The 21,402-nt window shown below is 41.3% G+C and overlaps 2 protein-coding genes across 2 annotated transcripts; one reads left to right on the forward strand and one right to left on the reverse strand.

Annotated features, from left to right (window-relative positions):
• Positions 1-6,440: 6,440 nt before the first annotated feature.
• Positions 6,441-14,774, forward strand: slc37a4b (solute carrier family 37 member 4b). Its single transcript, XM_071518775.1, is given in 11 exon segments — positions 6,441-6,551; positions 7,860-8,294; positions 8,647-8,879; positions 11,330-11,576; positions 11,690-11,842; positions 11,942-12,027; positions 12,949-12,972; positions 12,974-13,063; positions 13,155-13,217; positions 13,333-13,471; positions 13,576-14,774. Coding segments are annotated over 10 exon segments (1,350 nt in total). The 5' UTR covers positions 6,441-6,551; positions 7,860-8,146; the 3' UTR covers positions 13,743-14,774.
• Positions 14,775-16,785: 2,011 nt separating this feature from the next.
• Positions 16,786-20,309, reverse strand: hmgn1b (high mobility group nucleosome binding domain 1b). Its single transcript, XM_071518786.1, has 6 exons — positions 20,140-20,309; positions 18,507-18,533; positions 18,301-18,330; positions 18,152-18,193; positions 17,926-18,033; positions 16,786-17,790 (listed from the first exon to the last, which is right to left on the reverse strand). The coding sequence occupies exons 1-6, from the start codon at positions 20,155-20,157 to the stop codon at positions 17,743-17,745; spliced, it is 273 nt and encodes a 90-aa protein (XP_071374887.1). The 5' UTR covers positions 20,158-20,309; the 3' UTR covers positions 16,786-17,742.
• Between the last annotated feature and the right edge of the window lie 1,093 nt (positions 20,310-21,402).

The following is a 21,402-nucleotide window of genomic DNA, read 5'->3' on the forward strand; positions in this document are numbered from 1 at the left end:
GTTATAAAAGCATTTGGGATTCTTACAGCTCATAAAAAACATTTAGACTAAACTGAGAAAACATGAAAATAGCTGGACTCTAGCATTCATTTGGGTAATATTCCCCCTAAGGGCATTTTACCTCAGGCCAGGGGCGTCTTGCCTGCCAGCTGGGGGGTGAAAAACGCTGTGGTGACTGACTTTTTCAGAGAGGCGTGTTTATATCATGTGCAGTTTAACCACTAAATTCAAATCTAATTCAAATTTCAGATAAATCTATCAAATTCAGTATAATGGGGACATGTGCTGACTTTACATGGTAATTATAAGACAATATCATTTCCCTCTGCACACAATGAGTCAGTGCCTTGTGATTATTAAACCTTTCATATGCATTTCACTGAGATTGATCACTGCATAAATGCCGAACTACCCGGTGTACATTTTGACGTGAGATAATTAGGAATTATGCTTTTGCGAGAGTGTGAGAAAGTGTGCCTGCGTGTGCGTATGTAGGCGTACAGTGACAGATCAAGTGAGAGAATGAGAGAATGCACTCTATAGCACTCTCTCCCACTTGATCATTGCTATCCCATGCTATCATCCACTCCCACCCGAGTCCACCCTGATTCATTTTCTCATTAGATAGCTGAATCTGTTTAAATTGACACAATACATGTGAGAGCCAGTGATGTCGCTGCATAATTAAACAGTGGTCAGCTTATATATGACAATATAATATCCAGTGATTGAGCTCTAACCATAATTGCTGTACTTCTTGTTTGGCATGTATTACAGTTTGCTCAGAGAGAACTAACTTATCTACAGTCCAGCTCATGCTAAGTCCCAGTGGGCTTGCCATGCTTGCCAGGCATATTCAATACAGCGCTTCACTGAATGCTCGGGCACACTCTGTTAATGCAAGTCAACGCTGCGCAGATACGACTATCCATCCCCGTGTCATCAGCACTATTGTTGGTATGCAATTACATGTTCATAAACACACCGGAGTTTAATCGCTGCAGGAACCCGAAGGCCGGCCTCGGTTTCCCCCTGCTGCCTCCGTTCAATAAGCAATCAGCACACCGCATCAGCACGCTCATACGATCCAATTAATTCAAACGTGGCTCTGCAGATACTCAAATTGGTTGTCATAACTCTTGAGGGAAATTTACATATTTATTAAATTCCCCTATTTATTTATTTATTTATTTTTTGCCTTTGCACCTGCATTCGGCGGCGGCGCCTCCCGTCGGTCGCGGATTGGCGGCTCTGGGAGGTAAAGTGGCTGAAGAGTTGCCTTTATCGATTGCATGGTGAATGCATCTACTCTTGCTTATATAATTTGAGGTGATTTTACCATAAAAATCCCCCCAGGTCACACTTTATTTAGATAAATACTTCCTATCAAGTGACTATCACGTGTCACTAAAATGCCTGCTGAGTTCCAGGTGATAGCCTACTCATAATAGTGTGAAAAGTAGACTAGGCTATAGATATTCAGTTGGGCTAGGATTAATCTTTGGGTTGGGGTTAATGTTAGACATAGAGTTATGTTTGCCTATATGCATATTTCAACCACATATTCTCAGCAGACACAAACATTCATGACTTGCACCAACTCTCCGTCCCCCATTCCCCCAAAACAAGGTTAAAGTGAATGAACTGATTGTGAGAGAAAAGGGTGAAAACGAGTGGCATTTCCCTGACAGCATGACACAGTGCTCCACACAGGTGAAATTGGATCTGCAGGAAATATGTCTAACCCCAGAGGGCAGTTCCCCATTCAAAAGAGGGAGATAGCGAAAGGGGGGGAAGGAGAAGGAGTCGTAATGGCCTGCCAAGTCTCCAGCAACAGGGGTTGAGTTTGATGCATTAATTGGAATATGGAGCTAATTCCTATGCGGTGCCCTGTCTCTCCTGCTGTGGCGGCTTGATTGCCTTTAGTAAGAGTGGGGTGAGCGAGAGCGAGTGGGGACTTTTTTTTTTTTTTACATGGTGGCTTATCTGGACAGGCGTGATGGTCCCAGACTCATTATTCCTCGCCTTTTTGCTGATGTATTATTTGAGGTGTCGGTGCCGAGGCGGGGAGTTATGATGGATGGACTGTCTTGTCAGGTGTCCTGGTTGTAGGTGGCCCCGCGTGAAGGAGCCTCATCCGCTGCCATGCTAGAAAACCCTCTCACACGTATGAACACACATTATGAAAGTGTGATGCCTGGGAGGAGTCCTTCCCTCACAATTTAGGCACTGAAAGTAAACCTTTTACCATCAGAGAGATATAGCACTCTCACCATTTTAATGTCCTCTCTCCAGCTTTCCATGATTGTCTTGAAACTGTATAGATCTACAATAATTCAATGGGTGCAATTAAGATAATGCACTTACATTTCTGTAGCGACGCTTTAAAACATGCTCTATAACTCATGGTAATTGCTATAATTATAAACAGAGGAAATACAAAAATTTGACATTAAAGTAATGTCCCCTGTCGTCAACATAATAACGCAATGTAGAGCCACAAATGCCTTATTTTGCCCCAGAGCAACTCCATTATATTAAATGGTTGACTTGACCTAACCCTGATCATAAAATAGTCCATTTTAAAGGTGAGGTCTGTCTAAAATGCTCTCCCTATTTCAGAATGATGCCCAGAACTCATACTGACCATCACAAGCATAATAATACATCTGCAAACACACACACACACACACACACATATTTTGCCCACACACCATCACAGTTACCTATCTGTGTGCTCGTTGTATGCGAATACACAAACAACAAAAAAGACTGTAGCCTATAATTGTTGGATGAAGTTGTTTTCCTTACCTACTTCCTCTATCATTTGGGAGTGAATTAATCTTTTAATACTTTCCGCAATACAGTTATGAGACAATTTCTTCAATAATTTAAAACCAAACCAAGGTATGCGGGTTGCAGCCTTGCAATATTGATAAAACTGTTGTCTCCCCATTGACCACCATATAAATTGTGTATGTACGTTTTAAGGAGTCGCCTTTGTGTTATATGATGCATTGCAAGCAGCTCAGTAAACTGTCAGGTCACCTTCTGAAAACTGCAAGGTCTCAGTCTGACCAATAATCAATGCTCCCATTCTGCCACTGACTCAGCAGAAAGAAAAATGAAAGGTGAAGAGCAGTTGAGCAGGAATTTTCCATTATCTTCTTCAAAACCAATGGGATTATTCCACGATAAATATTGATATAGGCCAAAACATAAACCACCTGGCATTTTCTATAATGTTTTCTGGTTATAATACAACAGTAAATAATTTTTAAACATCAACATATTATTGTCAAATTGCGAGGAAGGCCAACCGTGTGCCATGGAGAGCCCACATTAAGCAGGTTTTCACTCCAACAGTAGGTGATTTCACTGATTAGCACAACTTCACCCAGAGAGGGGAACTGATTTGGGAAATCACCTGGTGTGGTGTTTGGATGGGTGAAAAGCTGCAGACTCTCTGCCCTCCATGGCGGCACATGATGTCCCATCCTGCTGCAGGCCAGCACTTCTCATCCTGCTCCTCAGGACTCAGAGTGCTGCTGGTTTTCTGTCCTACCAGCTAGTTAATTGCACTTAATTACATTCACCTGGTGTCTCAGGTGTAAAATAGTCCCTGATTAGATGCTAGAGTGAGCCAGCAGATTTTCACTCCTCTTCGTATATTTGTAGTGCTACGATAATCCTTTTTGGTTTTAGCCCAGCTTATTTACATGCATAGCATGATGTATTTATTGGATTTCTTCTTTTTTATTTAATTTTTTTATTCAATCAAACCTGGTAGACCCATTAAAAATCTAATTTTGTAGAGAAAGCAGCATCAAGGCAAAACAGCATCATCAAGGCAGACATAAAAATTGCAGACAAACAACAACCAACAATATAGGAACAAAACTTAATTAAAATCACACAATAAGTCAAAATTTACTATATGAATGGTAAATGGACTGCATTTATAAATGGTAAATGGCAGCAGTCAAATTGCCCAGTTGTAGCTCAGCAGTATCAGGGGCCAAACATAAATAGATCTTGGCTAAATAAAGCATAGACAACTCTTTATCTTGATTGAGATCCTTTATAATAATTTGAAAATCACCAAGATAAACATCTCTTCCACTCTCAAATTATTTTGAACTGAGTTAAGAACAGTGATGGTAGCAAAGTGAAAAGCCCTTTTGCCTGACTTATAATAAACCTTAGCGACTGATAGAAAAAAACTCTGCTGGCTGAAGGGAATAATTTCCTCCTACAGACACATAAGAGCAAAAATAATACGGAAGCAGACCCACAATGACTTTGCACTTAAAGTACACTAGTGAATTAATCCTTGAGTGAACAAGGCCGGCTTATCAAGCCAAGAATAACATTTAATGACAAGAAGATGCAAGCATAGGCTACATGAATGTATTTAGTTAACTTCAGTTTATTTATGCAGTGATAAAACAGCAGCAAAGTGATCAAATATTATATGATGATTAAAAATATAATTAAAAAAACAGGTGAGTTAAATTAACTCAAGGGGTTTAAAAATCACAATAGATGAGGAAAAATTAATTAATGGGATAAAACAGGACGTCAAACTCATCTATCTTTCCATAAATGTCACTGCTGAATGCATCAGCTGCAAATAATATACATTACTTTAGCTCCATCTATTGGTTTTTCGCTACCAAATCACTGTAGAGGGAATGAGAGGAACATACATCTATACTAATCAAAGATTTTATAGAGAAAAAGATAAGCAGCCTCCTCTTCTATTCTCTAAAATGTGTCTGCTAGAAAATGTCATCTCATCATCACCACCACCGGTAACAACATGACAATAACACAAGAAAAGAGAAAGCCTGTTGCAAAAGCACCATGTCTCTATAGGGTTATATTTTCCACATATTCAATTTACGGCTGACAAATTTTGTGATATTTTTGTAATGAGCCTCAGACGGTTTATCTCAGCTTTCCAATCTGAAGACACCTCATAACCTCTTTGATCCACTGAAGGAATAATGGCAGTTGGCCAAATTCCACTTAAAGAGAAGGCAACAAGCCAAAAGCAAAGCAAATGGCATCACCTCAGTTATGTGCATGGCACCCATGGCATATCAATTTCTGCAGTAGGACTAATTGTTTTATTACAAATATTAAATATGGATGACCAAAAAGTGTTCAGAGATGGGCAACACCAAAAGTCTTGAGGTTGCTGGGACTAGCCACATCTTGGCCAGTTGGTGTCAGTGTTGGGTGATGAATCTTTCTGACTACATTCATAGCACATCACTTCTCTGTTTTGGTCACTTCCTCAAATACTGTGATTTGTTGCTGCCATTGAGCAGTTGGCTAGCATTCACCAACTGGTTCTCCCTCAGTTCAACTCACACAACGATAGGAATATTTGCTTTTTATGGCTGAACTCTGATTAATGTTTTGTAGCAGGTGGAAAGACAAAGGTCAAGCAAAAAACAGAGGCAAGAGTGAGATTTCGCTCTTGGCTTCGTTTCTCATCTCTGATAGAAGCCTTGGAAACGCTTCCCTGCCTTAGTTACTGTGTGAACGACAGCTCAACGGCCCAATGACTACGCAGAACAAAGTGGGCGTTCTTGTTGCGGCGGCCAGCCATTGGCCGAGCTGCCAGAAGTAGCGGCACAGAAACTATTTCCCTTCAATGGAGAGGACGCTCATAAAGCTATCCTGTTCAGGTGGGTGTCGTCGCCATGGTGCCAATTTCAAACTGTGTCAAAGTTTTTGTCAGAGGAGACTACACGTGAGTTCCTAATTGGTTTCTCACACGGGGCTACTAGTAACGTTTCCTTTCTTGTGTGGAGAGCATCATGCCAAATTAAAAACCTTGCAATTGAATGTGCCTTATTTAGGCCTTGGCAAAAATGCACACCTCGTATAATATGACCTTTTACGAATCACCACGCTTTTATTCTGCATTATACACCAAAAAGCAGTTTAATATTTCAATAAAAAAAACTTTACAACTGATTCGCCTGGCATTCTCCAGTCTCCTTCCTCTAAAATACACAGTGGAGGGCAGTAGTGAGCAATGTGAGGCAATGTTTAAAGTTGAGATTTCATTGCAACAAATTGCTGCTTTGGTTAACCAGCAGACCCCACTGATCCGTGGAGGGTCTTCGGTCATGTCCTACCAGGTACGTTTGCCGATAAGCAATGCAACATGAAATTGACGTTGACAGGTTTTTGAATGGCGTTTGGCGTGACGCTCTCTCCATATGAGATCAGTGATAAAACCAAGCATCTGATTTATCACCCTGCAGCATCCCTCTGTAGCAGGTCGGATTCACAAATGCGCATTAAATGAATTAGTAGGCCTACTGGTAATACTATTCCAAGATGTACCCTGCCCGGGCTGTGACGGGGTGAATGACTGGTATTTGCCACCGTGGCTCTGGGTTTCTTATCGCAGTTTGTCACGGTGACGCGCTCGAGCCACAGAGGTTAGCTGCGGACTGGCGAACGCGCATCGTCCTCTGAATGGATGGGAACTAAACAGCGCAGAGCAGCAAGAGGGACCCGAGTGAAAGGTAACAACCAGTCTGTTCTGCTCTCATTCTCAATGTCATTGTAGCAGAAACACGGTACACTGTTGTATTACATTAGAAGACTTGATGCGTGTTGCTTTATGTTGCATTTAGCAAAACATCGCCTTGGAGACTCAAATTAATGGACCGCCCCACAAATCACTTCGCCATCTGCAAACTCGTTTAACTCGATAGCCTATAAACGCTAACAGAGATGTTTGGTTTCGTGAAAGTAAGCCTATGCTTCCATTTTAATATCGTCTTGCTTGTGCACCCTTTGGCCTTTACAGGCTTCCGTAAGTTTGCTTAACCTACAGAAATAGGCAGAACATTGTTTGTTGTGCTTGAGATACTTTACATAGTCCGTAGATATCATGTAGCTTTAATAAAAACTATTGTTGTGGCATGACTGGAAGTGAAGATAATGTATCCAAGACCCTCTTACTTCTCTAATAAAGTAAAGTAATAACCAGACAGACCACAGTGGTGTTCAGTCTCCTAACTTAAACTTCCCTCTGAGCGACACGCGATATTTTCGGGGTTGTTGACGTTGCCTGTCCTGCGAACCAGATGCCCAAGCCAATTACAGGGTCAACTTGGGACATTTATGACACCCTACTAGACAACATACAGTATACCTACTAGTACAGACAGTTGTACTGTAAATAAAAAGATGGGCAAACTATGCCTTCAGGTGATTATCATCATAGGCATCGCAATCACTGACCTAGATCACAACATGAGCAAAAATTCATTCATTTTCAGAGAAACATTACCAAAACAACAACTTGCAGAAGATGACCAGTGGAAAAAAACGTGTAACATCTCGAAAAAACGTTTTGATTAAGAAGCCTTTGCTTTTTCTGCTGTGATGCATCAATGTATATTTTTCCCTTTCAAATACTCTATCTTCATATAACCTACAGCAAATTGATACTATACTGAGCACTATGCATTTATGTTATAAAGATTTCTGTCACCCTAAAAAAGGTGGATAGCCTATACTGTATTCCACATGACAATGTGGGTAAACTGAATTTAAGTGGGTTTACTGACTGCAACGCTTCTTGTTGTTGTATAATGGATTCAGTGGGCAGTGTGTCCAAATGTGACATGCTTATTTCATCATGATCCTGACGTTTTCCACAGGATTATTGCTAAATTGTTTTAAATTATACTTTCGATGTCTAGGTTGTCCCACTGAGACAAAACTCTCCCTTTCAAGAGAGGCTAGATGACTGCAATTCTACACTAGCTAATTGTAATTAATTCTGTTTTAATTCAGAGTGGTTCCCTTCTTCTGTTCCCCAGTTCTGCAAGCAGCAACCGCACAGATCACCAGAGCTACCAGCCTGGAGGAAGAGTGTTGTCCTTTCCAAGGGTGTTTCTCCTCTAGGAAAAGTTCAACAGAACAGTCCAACAGCGGCCACTGATAACACTGCGCTCAACGTGATTGGCTATATTCTAGATGCAAAAGGAGCCAAATACCAGACTAAACTGACGAAGGGATTTTGAAGAGATCAAAGTTGTTTTTTCCTTCGCATCCTTGAGACCTTTCTGGTTTTTCTCCATCCATTTTTGTTTGTACAACTGCAATCATGGGGGCCACCGGCTATGGCTACTATCGCACGGTCATCTTCCTGTGCATGTTCATCGGCTACTCGCTGTACTTCTTGAACAGGAAGACCTTCTCCTTCGTCATGCCCTCTGTGATGGAGGAGATTGAACTGGACAAAGATGACCTGGGTGAGGCAACAGCATCGTTTGATTACCTTTGTCTGGTTTGTTTCAAGCATTGTTTCGTAAAGCATTGATGAGCTCTTTGATCAGGTCGCCGTTGTGTGACCAGAACATTGGCAACAGTTTCACCTCTGCATTAGCCTGCACTGTGGCAAACCTAATAATACTGGACACACAGATGAAACTGCTGCCAATGTTCTTTATAAGCCGATTTGCTTACTTGATAAATTAACAGTAAAATGACCTGAACTCAGTTCTTATCAGCTCTGATTTTGATTACCTTTATGTACACAAAACTACAATCTCTCTGTACATAAACATGTTGCTTCAATAGTAACCTTCCATTGTGTCTCTGCAGGTCTAATCACCAGCAGCCAGACCATGGCCTACGCCATCAGTAAGTTCATCAGCGGCGTGCTGTCGGACCAGATCAGCGCCCGTTGGCTTTTCTCCATCGGCCTTTTTCTGGTGGGGGGCATCAACGTGGTCTTCTCCTGGTCCTCCACCGTGGCCATGTTCTCCCTGCTGTGGTTCATCAACGGCCTGGGACAAGGCTGCGGCTGGCCCCCCTGTGGGAAGGTGCTGCGCAAGGTAACACCGTCCTAACTCCTATTCTACAGAATTCATAATTGTATGCAGAGTGTTCATAGCGGAGTCGAGGGAAGTCTCACTCACACAGGCCGCTCATGATGCCCCACATTATTCTGGGAACAGGAACCCACCTCCTCCCAGACATACTGGATGTGTTGTGTTTATGTGTTTCACTTTGTGCTGTGAGAGAGAAAGTGCACCTGTCTTTGGGCAGCTGGCGCTGTTGCAAGTGTGGGGGGGGGATCCAGTCTCTTGCAGTCAGACAGTCCTGACCTTTTGGGCCAGAGATAGAACTCCATGGCCTGAGATGTCCGCTAGGGCCAACTGTGTCAGACATCAGTCAGTCATGTCCAAGTCAAAAGGGGCATTACGGGAGGTGATATTTGATACTCATTAAGTTGGATGATTAATTATCATAATGGTTTCATTCGCACATAGCTCATATTTTATATTGGGCATGTATGTTATCCAACATGTTTATGCTTTTGGAATTGCCTCAAATGTATTCTGGGATTATTGGGGTCTCATCCGTAGCAGTGAAACCTATTTTGACCATAGCAGTTTTTAATGATGTTATTTTCTTATATTTGACCTAACAACTCAAGTATAGATTGGGACCTTTCTGGCCATTTCCCCACACAGACACTTTCTTTCTATAACCTGGAAAGATTATAGAAAGAAACACAATTTTTCTGTTTAAATCCTCAGCCCTGAGACCTGTTGAATAAATCAATCACCCATAAGGACCCTTTGGACCCATAAGGTCAGAACCTAGCATAAAGACTGTTTCAGATTTGCTAATGTGGCTTGGCAAGCTGTTCCACTTCAGAGTGAAGTGCCAGTCATGGGGTATAAGTGAGGGAAATTTGTTTTATCCTGTTTTGGACTAATAGTTCAGTAAGTAACAGAAAATCGTTCACCATCCAACCTTTTAATGTCACTGACACTGACACAGGCCTCAAGGACAGACGTCTATATGAGGCCTCACCAGGTTTCGCTGATATGTAGAGCTGTGCGTCATATACCTAGCACTGATGCCATGGCCACAGATGGTCACCCAGTGTTGGTATTTCACCTGTGAGACGCTAGAGGTGCCATGTACACATTTCTCGTCTATCTGTCGGTGAAGTATGATCCAAGGGCTGTGATATGGAAGCCACTTGTTGTTTTGAGTCTATGGATTATGGACCACCACCACTCTTTCAGATATTGTATGCAAACTTCAATCTGCAGGTAATTCATTACTGAGTGGCATATCAATGTGTAACTTTTTGAACATGTCAACATTACTATAGAAAGTTCCATCAACATTTTTTCCATGAATTGTACAGATAGGTCACATATCCACCATTGTTTTCTAAATCCCCCTATTGGTTGTCCATGAATTCATAGAACAAATTGTTTTAATTAAATTCAGCTAAGCTGTTGCACTTCATCTGCATTAGCATAAATTCTTCACCATAAATTGCTAAGTCAATTTTGTTTCAACATTTGTGTACTGCTGTACACAAATGTGTATTTAGTGTTTGAACATTGTTCATGTATGTTAAGGAGAAATTGGTGGGATGAAACATGCCAAATCTATAAATGCAAATTCTAGGGCCTTCTATTGCAAAAAAGACAAATACCTAATAAAATATGGCCCTACAATAGGAAGACCAGGAATGAAGTCAGTGAAAACTGATCTTCTAGTTGCAGTCACGCCGTGGTGCCCAGCTCATTCCTGCCTTGCAGCTATATTATTGGGATTTTATTTGGAAAAAGACTTGATTGTTCTACCATGTTTTGCTAACTCCTCTCTATTCAGTGCAAACCCTAATGCATCCTGCTACAACATCCACAACTGGAGGCCTTAAGAAGCTGCCTTTAAAAGTAGTAGTGTTCAAAGTGTGGGGAATAAATAGGCTTTGGCATGCGCTCAAAGGGCAGAGAGAGAGAAGGGTATCAGATTACAGGAGAATGTATTTATAGAAGATCCTCACCAGATCTTTAACGAAAACTTCAGACAGAGGTGTTTCCCTCTCCTGGCAGAAGAACAATCACTAATTGCTGCTCATCTTCACCGGTTCGGCACAGTGCAGCAGCTACTGTTTCACTGCTGAGTTGGTGTTTAACACCCACGCACCGTGGATCAGCAAGGTATTAAATCATCCTGCCTGTGGGCTGCCTTAAGTGTCCGGCCAGTGGATTCTCGGGTTACTGGTTCCTCAGTGGCTCTGTCGGGTATGCTGTACTTTAGTGGTCAGTGTTTATGGCTGCAGCTGTATACATCATTGCAAGGCATGTGAAGAAGCAATAAACTCAGAAGAATCTGATAAAAACAAAAATAGTGCCCCCCCCCCCCCCCCCCCCCGCCTCACTATGAGGCAGAAACTGCTCTGATTATAAGACTGCAGCAATAGTAACAACAATCTGCTTGTTTTCTCCTCGTGTGTCCCTTTTCCCCCCAGTGGTTTGAGCCGTCCCAGTTCGGAACATGGTGGTCCGTGCTGTCCTGCAGCATGAACCTGGCTGGCAGTCTGGGCCCGATCCTGGCCACGGTGCTTCTCCAGTACTACGACTGGAGGACTATCCTGTCCATGTCCGGCATTTTCTGCGCGGCCTTCTCCTTCGTCTGTGTGGTGTTCGTCAAGAACGAGCCGAAGGATGTGGGCCTGCCCAGCATCGAGGCTGCTGCCAAGAAGGGGGCGAAGGGAGGTGAGCAAAGAATGAAGATAGTGTACAATAGTGTGTGTCTATCTCTGTAGACAGGTTGCTGATTTCTATTAATCTGAGTTTGTCTCCTCTCTCTTCCTCCCTCCCCACACCAGGCAACAGTGAGAGCACCCTCCGTGAATTCCTGCTCTCGCCCTTCCTGTGGGTGCTGTCCCTGGCCTACCTGGTGGTGTTTGGGGTGAAGACGGCCGCCACCGACTGGGGACAGCTCTTCCTCATCCAGGAGAAAGGCCAGACTGCTCTCATGGGTACGTGTTTTTATTGCCTTAGTTCCAGCCGCAGCTTGTCATTGGTGTTGATGTAAAGTGATGCGGGTAGAGGTGCTGACATCACCGTGTCCCTGACAGGCAGCTCCTATATGAGTGCCCTGGAGGTGGGAGGCTTCCTGGGCAGCCTCGCCTCAGGCTTCATCTCCGACAGAGCTGTGGCTCGGGTGAGTGACAGACGACGAGCGGCTCCACAGTGACGGTGACCATACCTCTCAAAGCATACCGTACTTTTTTAGATTCGTGAACATTTGCCTGATTTCCCTATTTTTTTTTATTATTATTTTTTTTTAATCAAACGTTCTGCTCCAGCTAACATTCATGCCCGAGTTTAGAAGTCATTAACGCTTGAATTTTGTTCGTCAAACAATCTTTTCTTCAGGGACTATTTTCTGGCGGAGAGGTACATTCTTGTTGCGTGGGTGTCTCTATGTGGAAAGCATTCATGTGCTAACGGATATATGGGAAAAACTGATTTCCTACTTGGTAGTTCACCAGACTATCATAACTTTTTTTTAAAGCAAGAAGCGACCAAATCTACATCATCCTTTTCATGACGACCATGTTGCTTATTATTTGTCTTCCGGGTTTGATTTTCCGACAAAATAGCATGTGAATGCAATACTGTTTGGCAGCCTCACTTGGAAGTCTCAGATGTTGGAGCTTCCCACCACTAGACTTTTGAAATCAATGTGCGCATTAACCCAAATTACCATGCAACAATAAAGTAACTCTGACAAAAATAAACCTGGGCAGGTTCAGTGATGGATTGCCAATCTCAAGCAAGTTTCAAGTCTGCAAAATTATTTTCATACTGTAATGAAATTAATGGAAACGAATGGCTGCCTGGGAGGTAGAAAAACACATTTGGACATCTAAAAAAGTTAAGGTATGCTTTGGAAAATGGTCGGTAGTAATGTAAAGTATGTGTGCAGTGTAGTAAATGGGCTAAAACATGCAATGAAACCAGTATGGTCCTTTTTAAGATGCCTTTTTACAAGCGGTTTCTTCTCAATTTAGCTTTGGCAAAAGTGACTTGGATTATTTGTTCCAGTACAGTGTCTCTTTGGCTTCTTCTTGCCCCGCAGCAAGGCTTGGGCACCCATGGCAGCCCCTCGTCACAGCCTTCTCCTCCTCATGATGGCTGGCATGTGTGTATCCATGTACCTCTTCAGGGTCACCATCACACCTGAAGTCCCTACGGTAATGACAACTTTATTATTTCTATCGTTACTGTGTGAAACGCATAGTGTTTGTACCTTTCCATGTCAAAGAGATTATTTTCTTTGTTCAGGAGGCTCTTTGGGTCCAAGCCATCCATCCCATCTCTGTTCTCATTGGCGTGTCAGAAAAAGAGGTATGCTTATAAATTTCAATTTCAAATTCATAGGGATCAAAATTCTTTGTATTGAAACTTGTGAAAAAGCATTCAAGAACATTTGGTTATCATATTTTCTTATTCTCATCCACAGATCTGGATCCTGTTCCTTGGTGCTATGTTTGGATTTTCTTCTTATGGACCAATTGCCTTGTTTGGGGTGATAGCCAGTGAAAGTGCCCCTTCAAACTATTGTGGAACCTCCCATGCTGTTGTTGCTCTCATGGCTAACGGTAAGCTGCTGGCTCATGTGCCCCCCAAAACATTGCTATTATTTTCATTTGTAATTCCATCACTGACACATCCATATGAGTAATGTGGATTTCTTTTGCTGCAGTGGGGGCTTTTATGGCGGGGCTGCCCTTCAGCAGTATTGCCAAGCAGCACAGCTGGGAGACGGCCTTCTGGATAGCCGAGGTGATGATGGCCGTCGCCACCGTCGGCTTCTTCCTTGTGCGCAACATGCGAACCAAAATGGGACGGATTGCAGAGAAAACGGACTAATTATCTTCCTCAAATGAGCCGACTGTCGCTGCCCTGCTATGTGACTAGATGGACGGTCTTCTTCCACTGTTGACTGCTCACCTTATACAGAATATTGCACATTGAAAACAACTCCAGTTCCACCAAACAACCACTGTGTCAAAAAGTGACTCATCTCAAGACATTTTTACAGAAATAGTGGCTGTAGATACTCAGGAGGGAAAAATGTTCTTGAATGAAACTCCAGTGTCACACATTAAATCACTCTAAATATACACTGAGATATATTTACATAGGCACTCCATATATTTTTCATATTCAACAGTACAAAGACAGATAATGGTTGTTTCAGTCACAAGCTAACATTTTGGTGCTTCCTGTGACACCTGAATGGACACTTTTCACTTTTGACTTAAACACTTGAAAGTTGCTTGATGGGTTATGAAAGCTTTATGCTCAACATACAAAGGAAGACATTTAATGGTTTGAATGGAATGTTTCAGATATTACAAAGTGAATGTGTGCTGCTCATTACATGACTTGCCTTCTGTGGAGGCAAGTTATCTTGAAGTTACTGAATGTTTAGTGACAGGTCTCCATATTTAGGCTATTTTATGTCTAGATATTTGCACAAATGTGTTATGTGTGACAGTCGTCATTGTTCCCTTTACTATACCCCATTCATTCATTCATACAAATTTAAAGAAAAGTTACTGGTTCACAAAAGAAACGCGATACAAGAGCATGTTATTTTTATACACCACACTGTGCAGACCAACACATACTTGGATGTGATCTTAGGCCATGTCAACTTTTGAAGGCTGATATGTTTTAAAGGATTGGAATAAGTGTCAATATGTGTTTTGTCACTGCCATTGTAGCTATAATCAACAGTTACTGAAATTGGATTATATAGTGTTATCATTTTCATTTCCAAGATGTGTCAGTATTATCAACTCTTCTTTGTTAATAATAGCTGAAGTTTATATGCTCAGTGCCACTTTGGCATGTTTTTAACATACAAGAATTGTGATATGGACTTGTAAGGGTTAAGGAGAGCTAATAAATGTGAATTTTCTGTCTGTTTTTGTAATGTTTCTGTGTAAATTAGGCAGTTCAACTCAGTTTAAATCTCCCTGTTAGTAGTTGGCTAACAAGCTAATGTTGGCACCTTCATGGTAAACCTGAGATTTTGTCTCCGTCAGCCAATTTTGAGAAAGAGTTTAATTTTTTTTTTGCTACAAATATACAAAACTCTAAAGCAGCATGGGAAAATAGATGCTTACATCACAGGGTTAGACAGGTATATGTATTTGCTAATAGATCAGGCTGATGTGTATATATGTGTGTGTGTATATATATATATGTATATATATATATATATATATATATATATATATATATATATACTGTGCAAAAGTCTTAGACACAACAATCCATAAAGCAAAGATGCTTTCAAAAATAACGCAATGAAAAGTTTATAAATATCAAAAAATGTACTATAAAGAGCAGTCCACGGACACACTAATGCAGAAAACAAGTAAACATCTAAGACAAAATGTATATAAAAAATCTAGGGTGCCTAAGACTCTTGCACAGTACTGTATACATTTAAAATGAGATATCGGCCAGCCATATCAGTGATGTCCACCACTGATATGATGCACTCTGAGCACATATTTATTTATTGTTTGTATAATTGAGCAATACAATGGAAAGCCCTTAAACGTAACTGATTCTAATGCAATATTTTGATCGTATGTACAGTATGTTTTATTATTATTGTTATTATTATCATCATCCTTGGTTTCAATGGAGAGTTTTACTGTCCTATACGGTCTAAACGCTGTTTCAGAGGCTTTCCACACTTCTAACAATTAAATTCTGGGGGAAACAGTTGCTACTTTTTTTTTCCGAACCTCAACCACAACATGGAGCTGGCTTTCATTAGCTGTAGTTAGACTTTTGGCGGTTTAAGACCAGTGGTTTTTAATGGTCATAAACTACATGTGTTTCTCAAAGGTAACAAAATATTTGACAGGACAAGGATGACGCATTTACTGTGAGAATTCTGGAAAACATCTGAAAGTTTCGGTAGGAACAGACAGAAAATGTGAATTGTAACATGGAAGTATTAGATTATCTGTCTTTCCCTTCTTCCCGGTCGCGAGCTTCCCCTCCATTTCTGACCAATCACGGCTGATATAGGTCGAGCTCAACGCGGAAAAGGAAGTCGGTGCTCCCGCGAAACTGTTCCGTCATGGAAAAACTGCACGATGCTACAAATAATCAGTCAATTTACCAACATGGGGACGAAATAATATTGTGATACTGTGAAACATAAAACGCTGAGCAAGAAGGTCGATAACAGCATTACATGAGAAGACGCAGAGGCAAACGGCAGCTAATAAAACAAGGGGTGCAAAACGGAGCTATCCGTGGTGCTGAAATCAGGCTTTAATGTGTTTTTCTTGGGATAGTCCTAATAAAAACCTTCCATATGACGCTGGATTTTAAAGAGACTTGGAAAAGTAGCATTTTGACCAGTTTTACCGGACAGTAAAAAAAACATTTTTTTTTAAATACTTACACTCTTTATGTTGAATTCCAGTGTCAAATCATGCTTCCAGTATGTAAAACCTACCTGCTTTCTACAGAAAACTAATTTCCCTCAAACATACACCATGCTCTGGATTTATTTGAGGCTGCACTCTGGCTCTGAGAAATTGCTCATCTTACCCTTTAACATTGGGATACTACCTAATATACCTGGACCTAAACTTAATTCCACTATACAATGTAAATCCACCATTGATCCCCAACCCTCCCATCTGACTTTCAATGCCAGTCTGTTTAGGTTGTATAAAAGCCTTATCAAGTTTTCAAATTCAACATGATTTCTGTTTACTTCTCTGTTGGTAGACTAATTCAAAAAGCAATTTTTGTTTCGATTTCATGAAAAAGATCAATTTCTTTTATTTTTGTAAACACCGTTTCTGAACAAGTCTACTATCAGCATCTCAAATAAACTGACAATTGTACTCACACAATGAAAGAACATAACTACCAACCAATTTTTATTGGCTTGTTTATAACAATCATTACACAGAGGTACATCTATAAACAAAGAATAAAAGAAACGGTACACTTGTACTTGATACAGATACCTAAAACCCACATGAATATTGCTACTGCTGGTATGCATTTGACATCTCAATTGAATGTACAGTTTGTCTCTTGGCATTCAAGAAGCCGTTATCAACAGTTTGTTTTATATGGTTATATACCTCATTAGCTTGGCTAAGAAAACAGATATTCCATTTTTACCATCCTTACAATGTACCATTAAACACTGCATATAGAAAGATTGAAAACCCTTTTCACAGCAGCTATACAAATTTATTGCAATGCTATCACAGAACAGAGACACAACCAACACACGCGATGCACAGGCCTGATAGGGAGAACTCCAGTACTAGGGATTTTAGGTTTATTGATCAGATTGGTTAAGAAAACTGCATGAGTACAAGAGTTAACATATAGGAACAAAGCTTACAAACATTCTAAAACACTGTTCTTCCTCATTATAAACAATAAAACAATGTGTTGCCCCGTGAGTTTGTCCATCCCCACCCCAACAGATTACATAGACTGTCCCTTATAAAGCATATGGAATGTTTTCCTCCCAGGCAAGCTCTCTCGGTTGTAGCCCCGGCTGCTGTAAACGGCACGCTTGCATGTTGACACGGTAACCTGCCCCGCACCCTCCCCTCCCTCACATTGAAATGAAAACCACTGACATTAACGATGACCGCAATTCTTCTGGCGATGCAAAAATCGTGGGATGTGGTGAAATCCCCGTCTCCAAATGTACTTTTTTCTTTCATAAAAAAAATGTGTTCTCTACAATCAAACTACTAAAAAACCTGTATTTAGAAAATAGTTGATAAAAATATTCCCCTGAATTGTACAAGAAAAAGAGGTACAGGGAGCACTGATAAAAGATGTGGTTTGAGAGATGTTATTCTGCTGCCTCATCTTTCTCATCGGCTGCTTCTGTAGCTGGTGCCTGAAACACAACGTTCAGATTGTCAGAGTTGCAACAGCCAGGAGAGGATCTTTACTTTGCATGTTTATATGATGCAGTATTCACAAAACATCTTATCACATGAATGCCAAATGCACCGTCCCACATGACCCTTACCTCTTCCTCAGCTTTGGCTTCGCCATTCTCAGCGGGAGCCTCTGCCTCTTTCTCCTCAGGCTTGGCCTTCTCCACCTCTTTAGCTTTCTTAGGCTTAGCAGGTGCCTTCTGCAAGCAAAAATATGCAACAGATCACTCTCATGATTAACAGTTCAGCTAAATTACTTCATGATAGATGTAACTTGGTGGTCTAATGAAATGTAATGTAAAAAAAACAAGGTCCAACCTTTGGCTTGGGCTTGGGCTCTGCCTTTGCAGGTACAGGTTTCTGTGATGAAAAAGAAAAAGAAAAGAAAAAGCTTTTAATGTTTGCTCTCAGCATGCAGAAAATAGAATGTTTACTGTCTGTGACAGTCTGGAGCGGTGTATACTTACATCTACCAACCTGGCAGATCTCCTCTTGGGCTGTGGAGAAATTAAGAGAGAAGACATTTATTTTTAACTTCATCATCCAATATCCCCCAAAGATGGGTCGTTACTGACCCCTGGTGGGTAAACACACTAATTGTTTCATAATTAATTTAAGGTGAATAAAGCACAGCCTATCCAAACAAAATGATGCTACATTGTGTATTCCTTACCAGCACTCCTTCAGCTGCAATGGCTGACTGTTGGAGATAAAAAAGAAAGACATGTTAGGGGGGTAATTGCTGCACTCCACAGAGCCTCTGGTGGGTTAATTGGGGAAGGGGATGGGAAGGGGGGTTATGGGCTTTGAGTATTAGTTATGTAACTCAAAAGTAGGCGTTGCCAACTAGGATATTATGGCTGCACATGCAGCTCATTATACAACACTTAGTTCCGAACGAGCAATATGATTGGCTGAGAGGTGTTCACTGAGTCCAAAATCTCACAATGGAACTCGTAGCCTGGCAAGACCTCAGTGCAGAGATATCAGTCCGCGATGTTTACATTCATTGTATCAATTAGAGATGCATGAAAAACTAGCAACGCGCCAAAATCGAAGAACTATTTTGTTGGCGCAGTAATACATTGAAATCGACTTGATGCCCTGTTCTTTTGCATGTATATATATATATAGGCTATATATATATAAATATATATATAAAAGCAAAATATGTTATTAAACCGCGTCGGCTCACTTTAGTCGCGCTCTCCTATGTCTTGCCAATGATTGCCTACTATAAAACTCTCGAGGCTCTTTGCAGAAGGGGGAGTGGGCTCCGCCTCCTCACGACACACTCATTCACTGGTAATAAATGGGATTGCCAGACAACGGAGAAAGTGTCCTCCCCCGTGCCGACCAGTGTAGTGAGTGTTCCCGCCATCTATTTGAAATAGTAACTCCGAGATGCTCAGCGACTGTCGGTCTCGGTTGCAGAATCTACTAGAACCCCCAGCAACAAGAGCAGCGCTGTGCTGACGGAGGCTCGCCATTGCATAACCTACAACTGGCCTGAGCCGACAATAAATAGAAAAGGACACTCAGCAAACACGACGAACGCCTTTCAAGAAATACGTTTTCACCAATGCAAAGAATAGCGGCCATGCAACACAACACACATGAGACGTGCACGTTATGCCTGCGAGAGAAACTGGTTAAGAAAATCACCTTAAAAGTGTGTCTTGTGCAAAAGAAAAGCCAATAACCAAGACCTCGTTCCCATTTAAAAACATTTACGCAATTTTATCTTTATTTTAACTTCTACCGAATACAAAGAATTATACGCTCTCACTGAATTACATTTTTTGCATTTCGGTCAAATTTGCTCTCAAATAAACTTTACAATCCACCGTGTAAACGACCCCCTATAGGAAATAATCAATATGCCCCCCAACTTTCTCTGCAGAAATGCAATCTTACGACGGAGAAAACGTCCCCCTCTTTGTCCTGTACTGTAGGTAAATGTCGTATTTATAAACAACTGCAGTTGTGCATGTCACCATCCTGCGGTAAAACCCGGCACATCAGAAGCAGCTAAAGAAAATCACTTAGCACAAAGATAATCACTGCATGAGGAAGATAAGACCAAGAATCAGCCACTTCAGAAAATCAAAACAGACGCTACATACGAAACTCCCGGCTGCACGGCGCAACAATGTTGACATTCGGTCGCAACAAGAAATAACGGACATTTGTAGCAATATTTTAACAACTCTAACCGCAAACTGTAACAAGCCCATTTTGCAAATTGCAGTTGTGGTTTGTAAATGCTGTATTGCTGAATGCATGAAAAATATCAGTGTACTCACTTTGCTCCTTTTAGGCATGGTTGGTTTGTGTGGGGTGATTTAAAAGGAAAAAAAGAGCAAAATGTTACTGAATACAGGAGAAAATACAGTGGTATATTCTGTATACGGTTGTACCAGTACGGTCTATTACAGCGAAGCGAGACGTTAATGTTCCATTGGAAGAAAAACTAGCTCAAACCGGATTGGATTCTCCCCCTCCCTCCCTATTCAAATCATTATAGTCCCTGCGTGATTGACAGGGCTAAACCCCGCCTCTGGCGCCCGTCGATTGGCTGGAACAGTCGTCAACAACGCGATTTCAAATCCGAGCTGTTACCTGTGTGGCTACGTCACACGTCACTCAACGAATATCTAGAACTATTTGTCTTTTTCTGAGCGGCCATGAGGGGATCCGCTATAACAACGCAAAATTATCATTAACTCTGCCTTCCACACCGCTCAAAAATATTTGTATTTGCCATTTTTGAATATAATATCTTAATATGTCATTGCATTGTTACTTCCCGTTGAAGACCTATCTATTTTGCGCTTGTTACTCGACTGAAATAAGAAAAGGTGGCATGTGTATTGGCAGTAGATTGAGAGGGGTGTGTGCTCCCCCAGCCAAGTCTTTTGTACATAAGCTTGGGAAAATGGCGACAGGATACGTGTGGTTACTGGTCCTAGGATCTGTGTGCTCTTGTGCAACCTCCTCGCAATGTTGTCACCGTCCATTTCCTCCATTGTGAGCAGCAAAGTACGGTCCAAGACATTTATAGTAGGCTACAACTGGCCCGCCGCCGCGGTTGTTTCCACTGAAGTCATATTTGAAGTCATTTCAGACATTTCAGCATGGAGACATTCATTCCCCTGAGGTGAATGATATGGACACAACCCCGACAATGTTGCCTGTTATTTTTTCACTGCCCTGAGCAAACTGAAACACTGAGTTGTTTGTGCTTTCACCATGTGCAGACCTGCCTACTTTCCAGAGAATAAGAAATTAATTCCACTTGTTCCAAAATTTCTTTCTTTATCTCATATGTTACAGAAAAAAATAATAATATGCCATGTTTAAAACAACAACAATATATACCACAGACCTTTTCTCCATGTGGCTGACACACCTCCTGTCCTACTGGATTCCTTGTATAGCTTATTTAACACACACACATACTTTTTCCATTTTTTTATATTCTCTTTATTTGAAGAGAGGTCAAAATTTAAGTTGGGTTATAATGGTGCTTCCTATTTTAGCCTATGTGAAATGTGAACATGAAACAG

This window comes from Centroberyx affinis, unplaced genomic scaffold (assembly GCF_046629955.1).
Source record: "Centroberyx affinis isolate AG114_WGS23_722 - 3 ecotype Tasmania unplaced genomic scaffold, CSIRO-AGI_Caff_v1 ptg000051l_1, whole genome shotgun sequence".
Lineage (NCBI taxonomy): Eukaryota > Metazoa > Chordata > Actinopteri > Beryciformes > Berycidae > Centroberyx > Centroberyx affinis.